The sequence below is a fragment of the Salvelinus alpinus genome, chromosome 1 (genome assembly GCF_045679555.1).
Source record: "Salvelinus alpinus chromosome 1, SLU_Salpinus.1, whole genome shotgun sequence".
NCBI classification, from domain to species: Eukaryota; Metazoa; Chordata; class Actinopteri; order Salmoniformes; family Salmonidae; genus Salvelinus; species Salvelinus alpinus.
In genome coordinates, this window is record NC_092086.1 from 75,498,162 (window position 1) to 75,516,798 (window position 18,637).

General features: G+C 42.8%; 1 protein-coding gene across 3 annotated transcripts in view; it reads left to right on the plus strand.

Annotated features, from left to right (window-relative positions):
- Window positions 1-18,637, plus strand: part of LOC139550392 (MAP/microtubule affinity-regulating kinase 4-like) — a 51,050-nt gene that overhangs the window by 21,591 nt on the left and 10,822 nt on the right. For 2 of the 3 annotated variants that reach the window (XM_071361303.1, XM_071361382.1), the window contains exons 4-16: window positions 4,189-4,237; window positions 6,018-6,083; window positions 6,666-6,736; window positions 8,663-8,719; window positions 11,014-11,250; window positions 11,783-11,902; window positions 13,171-13,270; window positions 13,539-13,648; window positions 13,966-14,149; window positions 14,466-14,692; window positions 16,895-16,998; window positions 17,197-17,475; window positions 18,274-18,356. In XM_071361303.1, the coding sequence (XP_071217404.1) occupies window positions 4,189-4,237; window positions 6,018-6,083; window positions 6,666-6,736; window positions 8,663-8,719; window positions 11,014-11,250; window positions 11,783-11,902; window positions 13,171-13,270; window positions 13,539-13,648; window positions 13,966-14,149; window positions 14,466-14,692; window positions 16,895-16,998; window positions 17,197-17,475; window positions 18,274-18,356 (1,687 nt within the window). Of the gene's footprint in view, window positions 1-4,188; window positions 4,238-6,017; window positions 6,084-6,665; window positions 6,737-8,662; window positions 8,720-11,013; window positions 11,251-11,782; window positions 11,903-13,170; window positions 13,271-13,538; window positions 13,649-13,965; window positions 14,150-14,465; window positions 14,693-16,894; window positions 16,999-17,196; window positions 17,476-18,273; window positions 18,361-18,637 lie in introns of all 3 variants that reach the window. The other variant, XM_071361457.1, reaches the window with a different exon arrangement.

Consider the following 18,637-nt stretch of genomic DNA (forward strand, 5'->3'; position numbering starts at 1 on the left):
ATTGAAACCACTCAATATGTTTGGTCATATAAAAACCTTGGGACCCAAATGCATAATGAGTGCTCTAACTCCCCCTTGTGGTGGTCTGGAGCAATGAAGCCGTGACGCTGGGTAGCTCTAAGTCCCGCGGTGCAAGCTCACAACTTTTAATGGAGGAACCACTGTATATATTTACAATTGTATGCCTTTGTTGTCTCTCTGTTGATATCGCCGGTCCGTCTAGGGTGTAATTCGACAGAAAGTCTGTGGTTTTGTCTGTTAGAATGTTTCTTCCAGACGTACCAATGGTTGTTGGATAGGGAAATGTTCTTTTAGAATGGATTTTTTCGAAGTACCACCTGGTGGTTCTTGGTCGAGGTTACTAGAATAGATACTTTAGAGGTATCTATAGTGGTGAGAGGAAATTGTTTTTCTCTCTCCTTCGGGTCGAGTTTCCTAGGCTAACCGTATTTAAACAGACTGAATGTTCCTGTGTAGTCTTCTTCACTCGAGAGTTTGAGGTTCTTACCCTTTCCTGGTATTGTAGTCTTTAAACCATTTCTCAGCCATGTAGCCACCGTTTCACGCTGTCTGGTCTATATTTAAATTGCCAACCATTCCAACATGTAGCTACAGTGCCTGGCTCTCTGGTCTAATGTAAATTTTGTCAGAAGTGGGTTTTATGCACTTTGGGAAAAGGGGGCATTCCATGACGCCGACGTAACATCTGTGCTCACGTGGGTGTGTCCAATCACTTGGTTAAGACTTTGTATGAAAAACAATTATCTCATTTAGAAGGCTAACATCACATTACATCTTCTCACAAATAGTTTCATATTTAATCATATCAGCTCCCCAACATTTGGATGTGAATTTGATCACTGGAAATATACACATTCAGAGATACAGTTATGTTCTTATACTGTCCTTCATGGGATCCCAAAACACAACTGATCTGACATAATTGTTCTTCAACCACTCCAACCGTTTGGACAATGATAAATATTGTTTCATTCCCCAATCAGTTGATGTTGAAGTATTGGCGGTAGGACTCCCTTTGTTCTACAGAGGTTCTCTCCCTCAATATTGCATGACAAGGAAGAGAAAGTTTCTGTAAGGTATTTTCAACCGGTCATAAATCTGGTGGGGGAAGAGACAGAGAAGGGGGGGAATCTGGCGCCTATAATCCTCACCCAACAGGGCAAGTCATGACAAATATTTGCTTTTTATAATAGGCAAATGTATTTACAAGGTTACCTAATGTCACGCCCTGGCCTTAGTATTCTTTGTTTTCTTTATTATTTTAGTTAGGTCAGGGTGTGACATGGGGTTAGGTTTGTGTTTTTGTATTGTCTTGGGTGGTTTGGAGTGTCTAGGGGGATTTGTTAGAGTGTATGGGTTTGTGTTGAGTGGATGTGTCTAGATAAGTCTATGGTTTAGTGTATGTGTCTAGTATAGTCTATGGTTGAGTGTAGGTGTTTAGAAAAGTCTATGGCTGCCTGATTTGGTTCTCAATCAGAGACAGCTGGTTATAGTTGTCTCTGATTGGGAGCCATATTTAAGGGAGCCATAGGCTTTAGGTATTTGTGGGAAATTGTCTATGTCGAAGTGTTTTGTGTCAGCACTGATTTTTGTATAGCTTCACGGTCGTCTGTTCTGTTTGTTGTTTTGTTTTTTTCCTTCTTAAAATAAAAAGAAGATGTACTTTCCACGTGCTGCGCTTTGGTCCTCTCTCAGTCCCGTTGACGATCGTGACACCTAATAGTTTCTAGGGCACAACATGTGCTTCAGAAGTAGCTAGAATTCATATAGACCCAATAGGCTATATCTCAATAAATTAAAAAAATCCTATTTTCTGTTACTACTGACTTTGATGTTGTGCTCGCTTAACCCGGAAGGGCTGGCTTCCGGGTTAAGCGAACAGTGTGTCAAGAAGCAGCACGGCTTGGCAGGGTCGTGTTTCAGAGGACGCATGGTTCTCGACATTCGCCTCTCCCCAATCCATATAGGAGTTGCAGCGATGGGACAAGACTGTAACTACCAATTCGGATAGCATAAAAAAAGAAGATTGAAATTACATTTGTAAAAAAGTTTGGTAACATCAAATATAATGTTACATTACACATCAATATTATTACACAAACTTACTGGATATTTTCTTGTTTGTTGTTATAGGTGTTATTTGTAATTTCTCCATCACCATTAGCTGAATATTGCAGGAATGTTTTTTTTTTAACAACTCCAACATTTTATTGCGGAAGTATGTTCAGGGAATGTTATTAGAACCATCATGTTATAATGTCACACTATAACTTTATGAGACCATTGTAGGAATAATCCCTGCTTGTTGTTATGGGTGTTTGAATAACATATCCATCAACATTAGCAGAATGTTCCTGTAACCACTTATATTGCTCCCGCATTTTGTTGCGGCATTATGTTTAAAGAACATTACCGGAACATTGTGTTATTATTTTCCCTGTTAACCTAAAGAGAACCTTAAGTGAATGTTCTGTGGTAACATCTGATCAACATTTTAGTGAATATTAGGAGAACATTCCAAGAATATTTCATTAAAAACATGAATTAGAAGTAATAATTGTTAGCGAAAACATTCTTTGAATGGGATTTTATCATCCTAATGATAAAAACTAGAACTTAATGAGAATCTTAGGTAATGTTCTGGGAATGTTCCCGGTTTGCTGTGTAGATACCTTCAAATAAAAAGTGCCATTATGTACTGCCTCCTCATAATTTGATATCAAATCCAAAATGCTATAATGAGTAAAGTTCCAAAATAAAAAAACATGTAGCCTCACTCTCCATATGGTGAGGAATGTATTATGTTCTACATGTAATCTATGAGTCTTTAAATTATGACTCCTACTATCTTATAACATTTGGACCTATTCCCTTTCGTTTTGATCTGTTGTACATTTTATCTCTTTGAGGACATACAGTATAGGATCATTCAAATTGATGATCTTTCGTCTGGCCACTGTCTAGGTTCTAATTCATGGCTACTATGTCTTTCCCTTGAGTTGCAATGTTCTTGCCTGGATGGCATGTCTTACCAGGATCTGTGATCATATGCAGGCCTATGCCTTCATTCATAAATCCTCCTCAATTCTCTCGCTTATCTTCGATTGGGCGGCTGTGTGAGAGAGCACACTGATTGGGTGGCTGCATGAGACCAAACAATGTGATTGGGCCATTGTCAGAGAAAACACTTGCTATCTATCGGATTGGGCCTAGATTGCCAAAAGAGGGCCAGGATTGGGTAGGGACAGGGGAGAGCGCTCTACAGATGGCCAGTGATGATAGCAGTTTACTTTACATACCCGTGGTCTAGAGAAAATCCTCAATACAGAAAACATGAAAGAGCCCGTATTAGCATAATCTGGCCTGTTATGCATGAAGGAGGAAGGGGTGGAGGGAAAGAGAGAGTTGGGGTGAGGTAAAGAGTCAGAGGAGAGATAGGGGGTGAGAGCGAGTGACACGTTATGTTAGTGTTAATGCCATCTAGAGGTGGTCAGAACTGTGTCAATTGAATTAATTGCGCAAATAAGTCTTGTCTCACAAGATGGGTATACAACTGACCAAATCAAATATATCTGTAAATTCACCCTATATACTGTTTGTTAATAGTATATCAGTGACAGTAGGTCAGATGGGAGATTGTGGTAGCGATTGGGCTGGGGCGTGTTTGGTCAGTGGAATTCTGGGATTTCTTGACAGTGACAACGAGACACATCGGCGTATCCCGTGATTCCCTCTGGCACAGCTGGAGAAGCAGGGTCGCTATGGCAACAGTGACGTTGGGCATCGCCAGAGGAAAATGAAGAATGGAGAAGGAGGAAACAGGGAGTGAGAGACATATAGAAAGAGGGGAAGGATTGAGGAAAGAGGATAGAAAAGCTTATCATGCTATCTTCTTTCTGATTCCGACTTGATGACGTGGGGGAGTTGCTGCTGATTTGGAACGATGGTCTTTATGTTAAGGGGCCTTAAAGTTATTGTGAGCCAGATGAGCCAGATGGATGGTTCAAATTTAATCTTCTGCTTTATGACAAAGTGTAGACCTACAGCAAATGTTGAAAAAACAAATTGTACACATTGCTATAACATCTACTATCAGTTCAAGACCCCATATTAATATATTATTTGTATTCTATTCACTTCTAACACACTTCCTTCTGCCTTTGACAGCTCTTTCGAGAGGTTCGGATAATGAAAGGTTTAAATCATCCAAACATAGGTAAGGCCCACATTTAATGATCTGTTATACAGTGCATTCGGAAAGTATTCAGACCCCTTGACTTTTTCCACATTTTGTGATGTTACAGCCTTATTCTAAAATTGATTAAATTAATTTGTAAATCTACACACAATACCCCATAATGACAAAGTGAAAATGGGTTTTGAGACATTTTTGCAAATGTATTAAAAATCACAAACAGAAGTACCTTATTTACATAAGTATTCAGACCTTTTGCTATGAGACTCGAAATGGAGCTCAGGTAGATCCTGTTTCCATTGATCATCCTTGAGATGTTTCTACAACTTGATTGGAGTCCACCTGTGTTAAATGAAATTGATTGGACATGATTTGGAAAGGCACCCACCTGTCTATATAAAGGTCCCCCAGTTGACAGTGCATGTCAGAGAAAAAACCAAGCCATGAGGTCTAAGGAATTGTCCGTAGAGCCCCGAGACAGGATTGTGTCGAGGCACAGATCTGGGGAAGGGTACCAAAACATTTCTGCAGCATTGAAGGTCTGGCCTCCATCATTCTTAAAAGGAACCACCAAGATTCTTCCTAGAGCTGGCCGCCTGGCCAAACTGAGCAATCGGGGGAGAATGGCCTTGATCAAGGGGGTAACCAAGAACCCGATGGTCACTCTGACAGAGCCCCAGAGTTGCTCTGTGGAGATGGGAGAACCTTCCAGAAGGACAACCATCTCTGCAGCACTCCACCAATCAGACCTTTATGGTAGAGTGGCCAGACAGAAGCCACTCCTCAGTTAAAGGCACATGACTTCAGGCTGTAATCACTGCCAAAGGTGCTTCAACAAAGTACTGAGTAAAGGGTCTGAATACTTATGTAAATGTGATATTTCTGTTTTTTATTTTTTATAAATTTGCAAACATTTCTAAAAACCTGTTTTTGCTTTGTCATCATGGGGTATTGTTTGTAGATTGAGTAGGAAAGAAAACAATTTCATCAATTTTAGAATAAGGCTGTAATGTAACAAAATGTGGAAAAAGTCAAGGGGCCTGAATACTTTCCGAATGCACTGTATGTAAGTATGTGTGTGTTTATGCGTGCGTACGTGTGTGCTTGCGTGTGGGTGTGTGTGCATGTGTGTGTGTTTGTTTATGTTGATATGTTGCAGTTCTTGCTCCTGGCACCTGCTACCATACCCCGTTCAAAGGCACTTAAATATTTTGTCTTGCCCATTCACCCTCTGAATGGGACACATGCACAATCCATGTCTTAATTGTCTCAAGGCTTAAAAATCATACTTTAACCTGTCTCCTCCCCTTCATTTACACTGATTGAAGTGGATTTAACAAGTCACAACAATAAGTGATCATAGCTTTCATCTGGATTCAGCTGGTCAGTTCATGTCATGGAAAGAGCAGGTGATCTTAATGTTTGTATACTCAGTGTAATAACATGTGTAGTCTAAATGGCCCATTCCTGTCTCATCTGCCATGTGTAGTCTAAATGGCCCATTCCTGTCTCATCTACCCAGACGGCAGGCTTTTGTCTAAGCCTCTCACTGTGTTTAATAGACTGATACACTACACTACGTGTACATACAGTAGCTAGCTACAGTAGGCCCAGGGTTGGGTTGGCAAGGGGGGTAGGGAACAGGATTTTCTAAAGATGAAAAAAAAGAAATGCCATTAGACTAGACCGGCGTCATGCCCCACTGTATTTAGCAGGCCGAGACAAAGATTTGTGTTTTTTAACGATAGGGGATTTGATTAATTTATTATTTTTAATCGGATTTTATTTGTGCCTACTACAGTGCAGCTGTTCGAAGTGATTGAGACGGATAAGACCCTTTATCTAATCATGGAGTATGCCAGTGGAGGTGGGTACATCTGCCTTCCTGTCTGTTTCAATAGACCTAGCTACTGTCTCTCTGTAATGGCTGATTCGCTTGTGTTTGATTAACAGGGGGGAAAAGTATAAATAAACCAATGGAGATGACTCAAAATCACAACCTAATGCTACGGTTGTACATTACGTACTCCTACTGTATGTGTATGTAAACATAACATAATGTTGCATATTTTACCTTTGGTGTTCTATGAAATTATATTATAAATGTGGGGGGGAGTGTGGAAATAGGCTTATAGCTTAGGACTGGGGTTTTAGTGGCCAGGGAAAATATTTCTACCAGCATGAAATGTCATTAGGATAAAATATAGGAGGCAGCAGGCCACAGCCCCACAGTCTCTGTCATGACAACATTACTGTTAGGCCTTTGATATTAGCTACTGGAAACATATTAGTTTAATAACTGTTAATGATGGTTGGAAACACAGAATATTCTAAGAGTACAATATGGAGTAGAATACGAGTATAGTACGAGTATACATTATAATGCATTGAAACACATTTTGTCACATATCTCCTTCATTATCATGTTGACCACTCTTCTTTTTTTCAGGTGAAGTGTTTGACTACCTCGTATCTCATGGGAGAATGAAGGAGATTGAAGCCAGAGCCAAATTTCGGCAGGTATGATGACCACTGTGCCTCACACACCTGTATGCTGTCTATACTGCATATCTGTCTGTCTGTTTGTCTGTCTATCTGTCTTTGTCTAGTTGACTGTCTGGCTGGCCGCTAAACTTTCTATCTGTGTCTATCTGTACATCTCTGTCTTGTCTGTCTGCCTCTGTTTGTCTTTCTGTCTTCCTTTTCCATTCGGCTTGCTAGCTGACTGGCTGCCTGCTAACCTGTCTATCTGTCTGTCTGTGTATGTACAGTTGAAGTCGGAAGTTTACATACACCTTAGCCAAATACATTTAAACTCAGTTTTTCCACATTTCCTAACATTTAATCCTGGTAAAAATTCCCTGTCTTAGGTCAGTTAGGATCACCACCTTATTTTAAGAATGTGAAATGTCAGAATAATAGTAGAGAGAATGATGTATTTCAGCTTTTATTTCTTTCCTCACATTCCCAGTGGGTCAGAAGTTTACATACACTCAGTTAGTATTTGGTAGCATTGCCTTTAAATTATTTAACTTGGGTCAAACATTTCGGGTAGCCTTCCACAAGCTTCCCGCAATAAGTTGGGTGAATCTTGGCCCATTCCTCCTGACAGAGCTGGTGTAACTGAGTCAGGTTTGTAGGCCTCCTTGCTCACACACACACGCTTTTCAGTTCTGCCCACAAATTTTCTATGGGATTGAGGTCAGGGCTTTGTGATGGCCACTCCAATACCTTGACTTTGTTGTCCTTATGCCATTTTGCCACAACTTTGGAAGTATGCTTGGTGTCATCGTCCATTTGGAAGACTCATTTGCGACCAAGCTTTAACTTCCTGACTGATGTCTTGAGATGTTGCTTCAATATGTCCACATAATTTTACTTCCTCATGATGCCATCTATTTTGTGAAGTGCACCAGCCACTCCTGCAGCAAAGCACCCCCACAACATGATGCTGCCAACCCCCGTGTTTCACGGTTGGGATGGTGTTCTTTGGCTTGCAAGCCTCCCCTTTTTCCTCCAAACATAACGATGGTCATTATGTCCAAACAGTTCTATTTTTGTTTCATCAGACCAGAGGACATTTCTCCAAAAGTACGATCTTTGTCCCCATGTGCAGTTGCAAACCGTAGTCTGGCTTTTTTGTGGCGGTTTTGGAGCATTTGCTTCTTCCTTGCTGAGTGGCCTTTCAGGTTATGTCGATATAGGACTCGTTTTACTGTGGATATAGATACTTTTGTACCTGTTTCCTCCAGCATCTTCACAAGGTCCTTTGCTGTTGTTCTGGGATTGATTTGCACTTTTCGCACCAAAGTACGTTCACCTCTAGGAGACAGAATGCGTCTCCTTCCTGAGCGGTATGACGGCTGCGTGGTCCCATGGTGTTTATACTTGCGTACTATTGTTTGTACATATGAACGTGGTACCTTGAGGCATTTGGAAATTGCTCCCAAGGATGAACCAGACTACAATGTTTTTTCTGAGGTCTTGGCTGATTTCTTTAGATTTTCCCATGATGTCAAGCAAAGAGGCACTGAGTTTGAAGGTAGGCCTTGAAATACATCCACAGGTACACCTCCAATTGACTCAAATTATGTCAATTAGCCTATCAGAAGCTTCTAAAGCCATGACATAATTTTCTGGAATTTTCCAAGCTGTTTAACAGTCAACTTAGTGTATGTGATCTTCTGACCCACTGAAATTGTGATACAGTGAATTTTTCAGTGAAATAATCTGTCTGTAAACAATTGTTGGAAAAATGACTGTGTCATGCACAAAGTAGACTTGCCAAAACTATAGTTTGTTAACAAGAAATTTGTGGAGTGGTTGAAAAACGAGTTTTAATGACTCCAACCTAAGTGTATGTAAACTTCCGACTTCAACTGTATGTCTGTGTGTCAGGTTGTCTGTCTGTCCGTCTGTCTGCTAACCTGTCTCTCTGTCCTCCAGATCGTGTCTGCTGTCCACTACTGCCACATGAAGAACATTGTCCACCGAGACTTGAAGGTAAGAATGCGGACATTTTATAGAGCTTGATTGAATGGCAATTTACATGTACCTTTTAGTCTTTTGTGACCCACCACCTGGAAGCTTGTAAACTCACTTTTGAGACAATGGCCTTTGAATGTTTTGGTATCTAGTGAAGAGCTCCTTTTTGTCTATACCCATTCAGCACCGTTCACACCCTTTAGCCCCACCCATCTCGTTTAGCTCTCGGTGCATTCAGAGCGCACACTTGACTCTCTGGTTGATTATTTGTTTACCTCTGGATAACATGAAAACAGCCTAACCAGCTCCGCTGGCAACAATTTCATTACGCTTTTTTTGCAGACGTTTAATGACACCGGCCTTAAGACATGTAGCTAGCTAGCTAGGTAAACAATGAACCTAGCTAGGTTAACAACGTGTAAGATCACACACGTCACATAACGTTAGCCAACGAGCCAGCCAGCTAACGTTAGCTAGTTAAACAACAATGAACATAGTGCCAAATCATGTCATTACTACCCTGCATGAATATGTTGGGAGCTAACCAACGAGGTTCAATGTTTGCTAGCTAACATTAGGCTCTAACTAGAAAAGCAAACGGCTCTGGGATACAAATAATAACATCAGCTAAGGAGCCAGCCAGCTAACGTTAGCTAGCTAGCTAAAAGTACACTTTAGCTTAAGACATGTAGCTAGTTAGCTAGGTAAACAAGGAACCTAGCTAGTTAAACAATGTGTAAGATCACACACGTCACGTAACATTAGCTAACGAGCCAGCCAGCTAACATTAGCTAGTTAAACAACAATGAACATAGTGCCAAATCATGTCGTTACTACCCTGCATGAATATGCTGGGTGCTAACCAACCAGGTTCAATGTTAGCTAGCTAACATTAGTCTCTAACTAGAAAAGCAAATGGCGCTGGGATACGAATAATAACGTCTGCTAGCTAGAGAGCCAGCCAACTAATGTTAACAGTACACTATAGCTTGAAATGAAACCACTTTCTGTCAAAATTAGAAATGTGTAATATCTGAAAATGTAGCTAGCTAACGCTAGACTATCCTACCTATATACATCATCATACATGATGGACGCGTCTCCCTGTCATGGATACCATGCCACGGTTGCCCTTAGTTTGAAGATGTAATCCAGAGGCAAGGGTTTTCTCCATTTCTTTAGCTATCATACTCTAATTCCACTGATTTCAAAACTTGATCCTCCAGAAAGTGGAGAGCAACACTTATGCAGCTCCACTACACAATATATATTTTTTAAAGCCACGTTAGACAGGATTACCAACACAGACTGATCAGCTCAAATAGACACAAGCCTTCTATATGGCAGACCAATCCAAACTCCTCTCTCGGCATGTCCAGCCCGCTCATTATCTCAGCCAATCATTACTAGTGGGAAGGTTGCTGACTTTTTCTGTGGCATGGCTTAACCAATAAGGCTCGTAATGTAACAATTTTATTTGTATTTACAGATGGCATACAAGTTTGTTATCAAGGCACATGAAAGTTAACATGTTTCAGAAGGCATTTCTGCCAAAAAACACATTTTGATAAAGATAAACGTTAAAATGGCTCTCCTGTGAAGTCGTGACTTACGACATACGCCTAGTTTCCTGAAACGGGTCACATTTAGCAGACGCTCTTAACCAGAGCTACTTACAGTTAGTGCGTTCATCTTAAAATAACTAGGTGGGACAAACACATATCTAATGGCGAAAGTTAAAACTGCCAAAAATGCACAGTCAAAGAAGAGAATAATTATTGTCAAGGAAATAAAAAAAGGTTTTAATAGAGGCGTACTAAGACAAAATAAATGTGTGTGTGTAAACAATAACACGAGTGCAGCAAATTAAGACATTTATTAAAATGAGGGAAGTGACTGTTAAACAAATAACTATGTAAATGAGGAAAAGCTTTGCGCATTAAGGAAATAGACACCTGGCTCAACTAGAAGTGTGTCTCTATTAAGCGACTGTTGTGTTCAGTGATTTAAGCAAATAAACACCCGGGCTATTAATTGAAGTTTTACAGATATTGTGATTATTGTTGGATATTTACATCCTTAAACATAAACACAGACAGACGGAATGTGAGTCACTTCTTCTCCCAGTGTTTCCGGTGTACTTATCTATAATATATCCTATAGCCTAAAATCCTATATGACATGCTCTCTTTCTCCCCCTCCATCTCCTCCCTCCCTCCATCCCTCTCCTCCATGCCTTCTTACACCCCTCCCTCCTTCTCTTCCTCCCCTCACCCTACCCCCTCCCTATCCTCCCTCCGTCCCTTCTCCAGGCCGAGAATCTCCTGCTGGACGCCAACGCCAACATCAAGATCGCCGACTTCGGCTTCAGCAACGAGTTCACGCTGGGCAACAAGCTGGACACGTTCTGTGGCTCTCCACCCTATGCCGCCCCGGAACTGTTCCAGGGGAAGAAATACGACGGGCCCGAGGTGGATGTCTGGAGCCTGGGGGTCATACTGTACACGTTGGTGTCAGGGTCGCTGCCCTTCGACGGGCAGAACCTCAAGGTGTGTGTTTGTTAGAGGTGGACGTCTGTAGTCTGGGAGACATGCTGTATACGCTGTATATGCGTGTGTGGGGACAGGTGGGGGCAGTGTGTCTGTGTGGCTGGTAATTCGAATGCTTCATAGGTTATAGCGTTGTGCAGAGTGCATTTAGTGCGCAATGGGTGTCTTATTTCTACTGTACTGTATGTCTGTGTTGGTATGTGTCTGGGTTGGCCTGTTGTGTTTGATGTGTGTTTGACAATTTCTGTTTTCATATGTATTTGGTGTGCTTGACAACACATGTTTGGTGTGTGCTTGACGACTTGTTTTTGGTGTGTGCTTGCAATGTGTTTTTGATCTGTGGTTGACAGTGTAGGTTTAGTGTGTGTTCGTCGTGTGCTTAAAAACGTGTGTGTTTGTCACTGCCCACAGGAGCTGCGTGAGCACATCCTGAGGGGAAAGTTGCGTGTGCCTTTCTACATGTCCACCGACTGACACTAACCCTTAACCTCTGACCTTTACCTTAACCTCTCCGCTCCATCGCATCCTATAGGAGCTTCGTGAGCGTGTCCTGAGGGGGAAGTATCGCGTGCCCTTCTACATGTCCACCGACTGCGAGGGGATCTTACGCCGGTTCCTGGTGCTCAACCCTACCAAGCGCTGCACCCTAGATGTGAGGAGGACCAACCCCCCCAACACCAATGCCTGATTCACACTATAGGACCAACCCAAACCGTACTGTTCTAGCTTGGATATTTTCTTTTCACATTGACCTTTGCTACATAGTTTCAGCAATTATAGTGGATTTTTAACCATGCCATCCCAGTACAGCTCGGTTTGGCTTGGTTTGGTTTGTCTCAGTTCGGTAAAAAGGGAATAATAACAGCAGTATATGTCACACACTAATAGCCCAACATGTAATAAAGCACCAAAGCACCAAACCACCATAACAAGAATATCACCTACATCCCCAAAACCACAACACACACACACACACACACACACACACACACACACACACACACACACACACACACACACACACACACACACACACACACACACACACACACACACACCAAATCAAATACAATTTTCCACACCAAATCAAATTGGAGTAATCAAGGTGATAGACAGTGACACATTTAATACCACCTTGCACACTCTTGCCTGCATATAACTGATCTGGGGCTTAATCATGAGTCCAAACAGTTGCAAAACATTCTGTGTGAAATGTAAAATAATAAGAAAAAAATATGACGAAACCTCTCTCTCTTTGCTTCTCCTTATATTTTGAGGAAATTAATTTGTTCAAAACTGTTCAAGTATTGTCTTTCTCTCTCTTTGAGTCAACTACTTACCCCGCTTCATACACTACATTGCTAGCTAGCTGTAGCTTATGCTTTCAGCACTAGATTAATTCTATGATAGGTTGGAGGACATTCTCCAGAAGTCATCATAATTACTGTGTAAGTCTATGGAAGGGGGTGAGCACCATTGTATTGAAGTCAATGTACCCAGAGGAGGACGGAAAATAGTGTCCTCCAGCTACACAAGGGTGCTAACCTAGAGGGTGTTGTTGAGGCTGCTGTAGACCTTCATTGCAAAACAGTGTGTTTTAATCAGTTATTTGGTGACGTGAATATATTTAGTATAGTTTTATCTAAAAACAATTCTCTATTTTTAGGATTTCTAGGATGTTCCTCCTCTGAGGAGCCTCCACTGACACACACACACACACACACACTTACACACATTACACACACACACACACACACACACACACACACACACACACACACACACACACACACACACACACACACACACACACACACACACACACACACACACACACACATTACACACACACACAATCACACATGCACACACAATTTCCAACTTTACTTTCTAACATTGAATCTTGTTGTGATGCCACAGCAAGTCATGAAGGACAAGTGGATAAACGCAGGGTATGATGAGGATTCCCTGAAGCCCCATATAGAGCCTGTCGAGGACTACAGTGACACTAGTCGCATAGGTGAGCTAGCTATGTTCAGGCCACTGGGTTGCCATCCACCATTTTGTCTCTAAGGGCAATGTGTTACTCTTTCATTTTGGCTCTCATGACATCTTTAGACAGGTCACTTGATGCCGATTTGACATTCTCATGAAACACATTTCAGATATATGTATCTTTAAGTCCTAGTTGAAATCTGTTCCTGAAATTCAGCAGGAACATTAGCTTAAAATTATTTCCAAAATGTCTGCCTTCTTTTTCCTCATCTCCCCTCATTTGTGGTCCTCAGAGGTGATGGTGGGGATGGGCTTCACTCCAGAGGAGATCAAGGACGCTCTGCTCAACCAGAAGTACAATGAGGTCACCGCAACTTATCTACTGCTGGGCCTCAAGAACGAGGTGAGATGTCTGGGCCTGGCCACCAGATGGCAGCACACGATATCAATGATCTATACAGAAATACACAGCAAGCCCTAGTAATCAGTATGTATGCTTGAATTAGGTAAGAATGTGTTATTTTGTAAGGACATACTAAAATGTTTATTTGATTAATAATTCTTTAGGCAAACAATAGAGGTATTTTGATATTTATATAGCCATATTATGTGAATTTGAAGTAAAACAACATACCGGTACACAGAAAGCCACAATGCTCTTGGTGGCTCCATATTCAGTCCATGCAGCAGGCTAAAAGGAGGTGGTTGTCTTGGTAACAGGATGGCAGCGAGTCTCGTTCGGCCAGTACCCTGTCCCTGGCACGGATCCGGCCCAGCCCCATCACCAACGGGACCAACAAACACTCCTCGGCTACTGCAGGCTCCTCTTCCTCCTCTTCCTCGCACAGCAAGACCCAGCGCAGCACCTCCACCTATCACAGGCAGCGGCGGCACAGTGACTTCTGTGAGAGTTCTACTGTACCTTCTACTGTACCCTCTAGTCTACTCTAACCCTAACCCTAACCCTTCTACTGTAGATTTCACCGTACTCTACCTTTCCTCACCTGGTCTCATATCTGCTCCATATACTCAGCTCCTGTCCTGGCCACTGACTAAGTGTGTGTGTGGGTGGGTGGGTGCGTGCGTGCGTGCGCATATGTGTCTTTGTCCGTGCCTGTGTACACACGCGTGTATATGTGTGCGTGCCCTGTGTGTGCACGTGTGTGTATATATGTCTCTGTGTCTGTGTGGCAGTGTTAACATGTGTGTTCGCCCCTCAGGCGGGCCCTCCATGCCCGTCATGCACCCCAAGCGGAGCCCCACCAGCACGGGTGACCGGGAGCTGCGGGAGGGGCGCATGCCACCGCGTAAGGCCAGCTGCAGTGTGATGGGCAGTCGCTCGCTGCCCCCCTCCAGCCCCATGGTCAGCAGTGCTAATAATCCCAACAAGTCAGAGATCCCCGACCGCCGCAAGGAGATGACGGCCACCACAGTGAGAAACAGTGAGGTAGGAATGGTGGGTTGGGAGGGGGGGGGGGGTTAATAGGGCTGCATTTGAAATGGAACCCTATTCCCCAGTGGGGGCTGCTGAGGGGAGGACGGCTCATAATAATGTCCGGAACGGCGCAAATTGAATGGCATCAACCATTCCACTCATTCCGCTCCAGTCATTACCACGAGCCCGTCCTCCCCAAGTAAGGTTCCACCAACCTCCTGTGCTATTTCATAAGTAGTGCATTACTATACAGAGAATAGGGTGCCATTTAGGATGCACCCTAGCAAAGATTTATGTTTCAAGCTCTGCGTTTGAAATGGCCCCCTGTTCCCTAAGTCGGTGGTCACCAGCCTTTTCTGAGTCAAGATCACTTTCTGAGTCAAAATGCAAGCCGAGCTCTACCTCTCAGATTTGATTTGAACATGACTTTAAAAAAGCCTCCGCTCTTCCTCCCTCCTGTCAGAAAAGGAAACACATTTTCCCAGCAGATGGTGAAACTCAAGTCACACAGCATTATTTCTGCCTCGTGCACACATTCATGTTGTTACTACTATGACCAAAGAAAGTGAAATATTCTTGGTATTGAAAAAGACACAAGCCGCTAATAATAACAAGGCAAGCTTATCGGAACATTTTGCCATACTCATTCATTGCGGCTGTAGTGCTGGTTGTAACGTGAGTGGGAGAAGGGAGAACGCCCATCTTATGGCTTCTAAAAGTTTTGAATGAAGTGTTGACGGTGTTGAATAACAACTTAAACATGAACTTACTCTTAAAAACTAGAGTCTCTCTCTAGTCATGGTTTTAAAATAAATGAAATCTCACAGTATCAACTTTGCTGTGCGCTCGAGGCTGTGCAGACACAGTGATCTGAGATATCTGATTGGCCAGTGGTAAGGTGCTCTTGGTTGGCTCTCTGGGCCTGCCGGGTAGGCGGTGTTCTACTGTCAGACACATGAAATGGTTCAAAATGGGAAGAATTTGCCTTCCCAGTGCTAGGACTGCTGAATCAAGTGCACAGTGTCCACAGTGCAAAACAAATAATAGGAAAGCAAAGCGTGGTTGGTGATCACTGCCCTAAGTAGTGCATTACTATACAGGGAATAGGGTGCCATTTCAGACGCACTCTAGGTTAGAAAATGGTCGCTAGCTACTCCTGTTAGTACACATAGGTTTATATATAATATTTTCTGGTATATAGGCCGTGTCCAAAATATGCCTCACCTACTATTTACTAAAACTACATTCTGTGTACTAATCTTACTACATCCAATTTAGAACATAATGTTTAGTTAAAATGTATGCAGTAAGCAATATATGTCAACATACAAGGCGCACGCATACTGAGAAGGCGTCGTCTAATGGGTTCAATTGGGTCACCCTGTCTGTATTTTTGTAAAAAGCTGAGGGATGGACCTGGAGAAATGTAACCACTCTCAAATTCATAGACAGAGCTATGGAAGCCAGGACTGACAATCCGTGTGTCACGCCCTGTACTTTGAGATCCTTATTTATTCTCTATGTTTGGTTAGGTCAGGGTGTGACTCGAATCTATGTTTTCTATTTTGTGTTACTGGTGAGTATGGTTCCCAATCAGAGGCAGCTGTCTATCGTTGTCTCTGATTGGGGATCATATATAGGTTGTCATTTTCCGTTTGGGTTTTGTGGGGAGTTATTTTCTGTTTAGCTGTTTTGTTGCCTGACAGAACTGTGCGCTTTCATTTCACTTTGTTATTTTGTTGCGGTGTTCAGTTTATTAAAAATCACGAACGCCTACCACGCTGCACCTTGGTCTCCTTCTTCATCCGACGACACACGTTACACCGTGATATCAAAATTATAGTTTTAACAATGTTTTGAGGCTATAAATTGTTTGTTTAATTTTATATTGTTTACAAACATTGGATAAAAATATGCTTGTATTTTAGGTTCTGATGGGGTACGATGGGGTACGGTGCCAAAAAAACAAACAAATAAAAAATGGATGTAGCAACTAAGGAGACCAACTTTAAAGCATACACCATTTTCTACATTTCACATACTATAAAACCTTATATTTTCACATTCCCAATCAGCCTACTATTTAGAACGCAAGTATGAACATTTGGAAACAGCCATTGAGTACTCCACTTTGGTGGTATGCAGTGACAACTTGCAACTATGGTAATGTCTGATTTGGACATTTGTTCTGATCCCGCCCTCCTACTTTCCCAGAACAATATCCCGGGAAGTGCTATGACCCGCCGGAACACATACGTCTGCACGGACCGCTCCAGCACTGACAGACACTCCCTGCTGCAGAATGGCAAGGAGAACAGGTAAAGAACATGGAAGGACAAGGGAGGGAGAGGAAGAGCGAGAGAGAGAGTCTCGAAAAGATTTCCCCTCATATCCCCTGATGATGATGTTTTTAGTGTTGTTTTTTATGTCAACCATGTTATTGTGAAGCCAAAGACAAATGTCCACTTTGTGTGGACTGTAACATTTGTCTAATTCTAATTGCTTCTCTCCTCCAGCTCCCTGTCCCACCGCCTACCCCCCACCTCCCCCTCCACCCTGAGCATCTCCGGGGCCGGGGCCTCCTCCTCCTCTGGTGAGCGCTGCCGTCTGACACGGGGCTCCACGATTAGGAGCACTTTTCACGGGGGCCAGTTGAGGGACCGGGGCCCGCCTGTCTACTCGGCCCCGCCCACCTCCCCCACGCTGTCCCACCACGACGCCAGTCCACTGCCGCACGCCCGCAGCCGCGCCACTTCCAACCTCTTTACCAAACTCACCTCCAAACTCACACGCAGGTAAGCGGTCAGCTCCGTTACAGTCAGCTCCGTTACAGTCAGCTCTGTTACAGTCACCTCCGTAACAGTGACCTCCTTAACAGTCACCTCTGTAATAGTCACCATAGTAACGCTCATCCACAAAATGAAGGGGATAATCAAATTAGTTAATAGTAGTAGTCACCTCTGTAACGCTCACCGCCAAATGCAGGGGATAATCAACTTAGTGAATAGTAGTAGTCACCTCTGTAACACCTGCCTCAAAACTCACAAGCAGGTAGTCTTGGACCAGTGTCATTGTTTAGAATGGGAAACAGGGGAGGGAGGCCTACTACCTGAAGTTGTTCAAGAGATCACAGATATTCATTCTCCGTTGCAAAACGTTACAGGTCACAGCCCTGGGTCCTGACATTGGAAACGGAGCTAAATACGTTTTTACCTTGGCCTGCTGTGTGCAAAGCTGTCATCAAGGCAAAGGGTGGCTACTTTGAAGAATCTCAAATATAAAATATATTCTGATTTGTTTAACACTTTTTTGGTTACTACATGACTCCATATGTGTTATTTCATAGTGTTATGTAGAAAATAGTAAAAATATAGAAAACCCTTGAATGAGTAGGTATGTCTGAACTTTCGACTGGTACTGTATATATAATGTAATGAAGCATGTGCTTCCTCCATGCCAATCAGCTACAGCTGCCCTGTTATCCACCACTCCCTTGGCCATGATTAAATATATTGTCTTTCTCCCCCTCCTCCTCTCCCCTTTATTTTTTCTATTTCTCTCTCTTGCTCTTCCCCTTCCTCTCCTTACATCAGGGTCAATCTTGACCCCTCTAAGCGCCAGGGCTCAAACAAATCAGTCTCGGGTTGTACCCTTCCCCAGGGATCAAAAACAGTTAGTAAGTTCCCATGATACTAGCTTATGTCTGCATGTCTGCCTGCCTAACCTACTGGACGTGTGTGTGTGTGTGTGTGTGTGTGTGTGTGTGTGTGTGTGTGTGTGTGTGTGTGTGTGTGTGTGTGTGTGTGTGTGTGTGTGTGTGTGTGTGTGTGTGTGTGTGTGTGTGCGCGCCTGTCTGACTGTGTCCCTGTTTACTTACTTATCTGTCTGCCTGTCTGTTACATACCTGTCTGTATGCCTGCCTGTCTACCCACTTGTCTTTGTTCTGCAGCTCTCTGC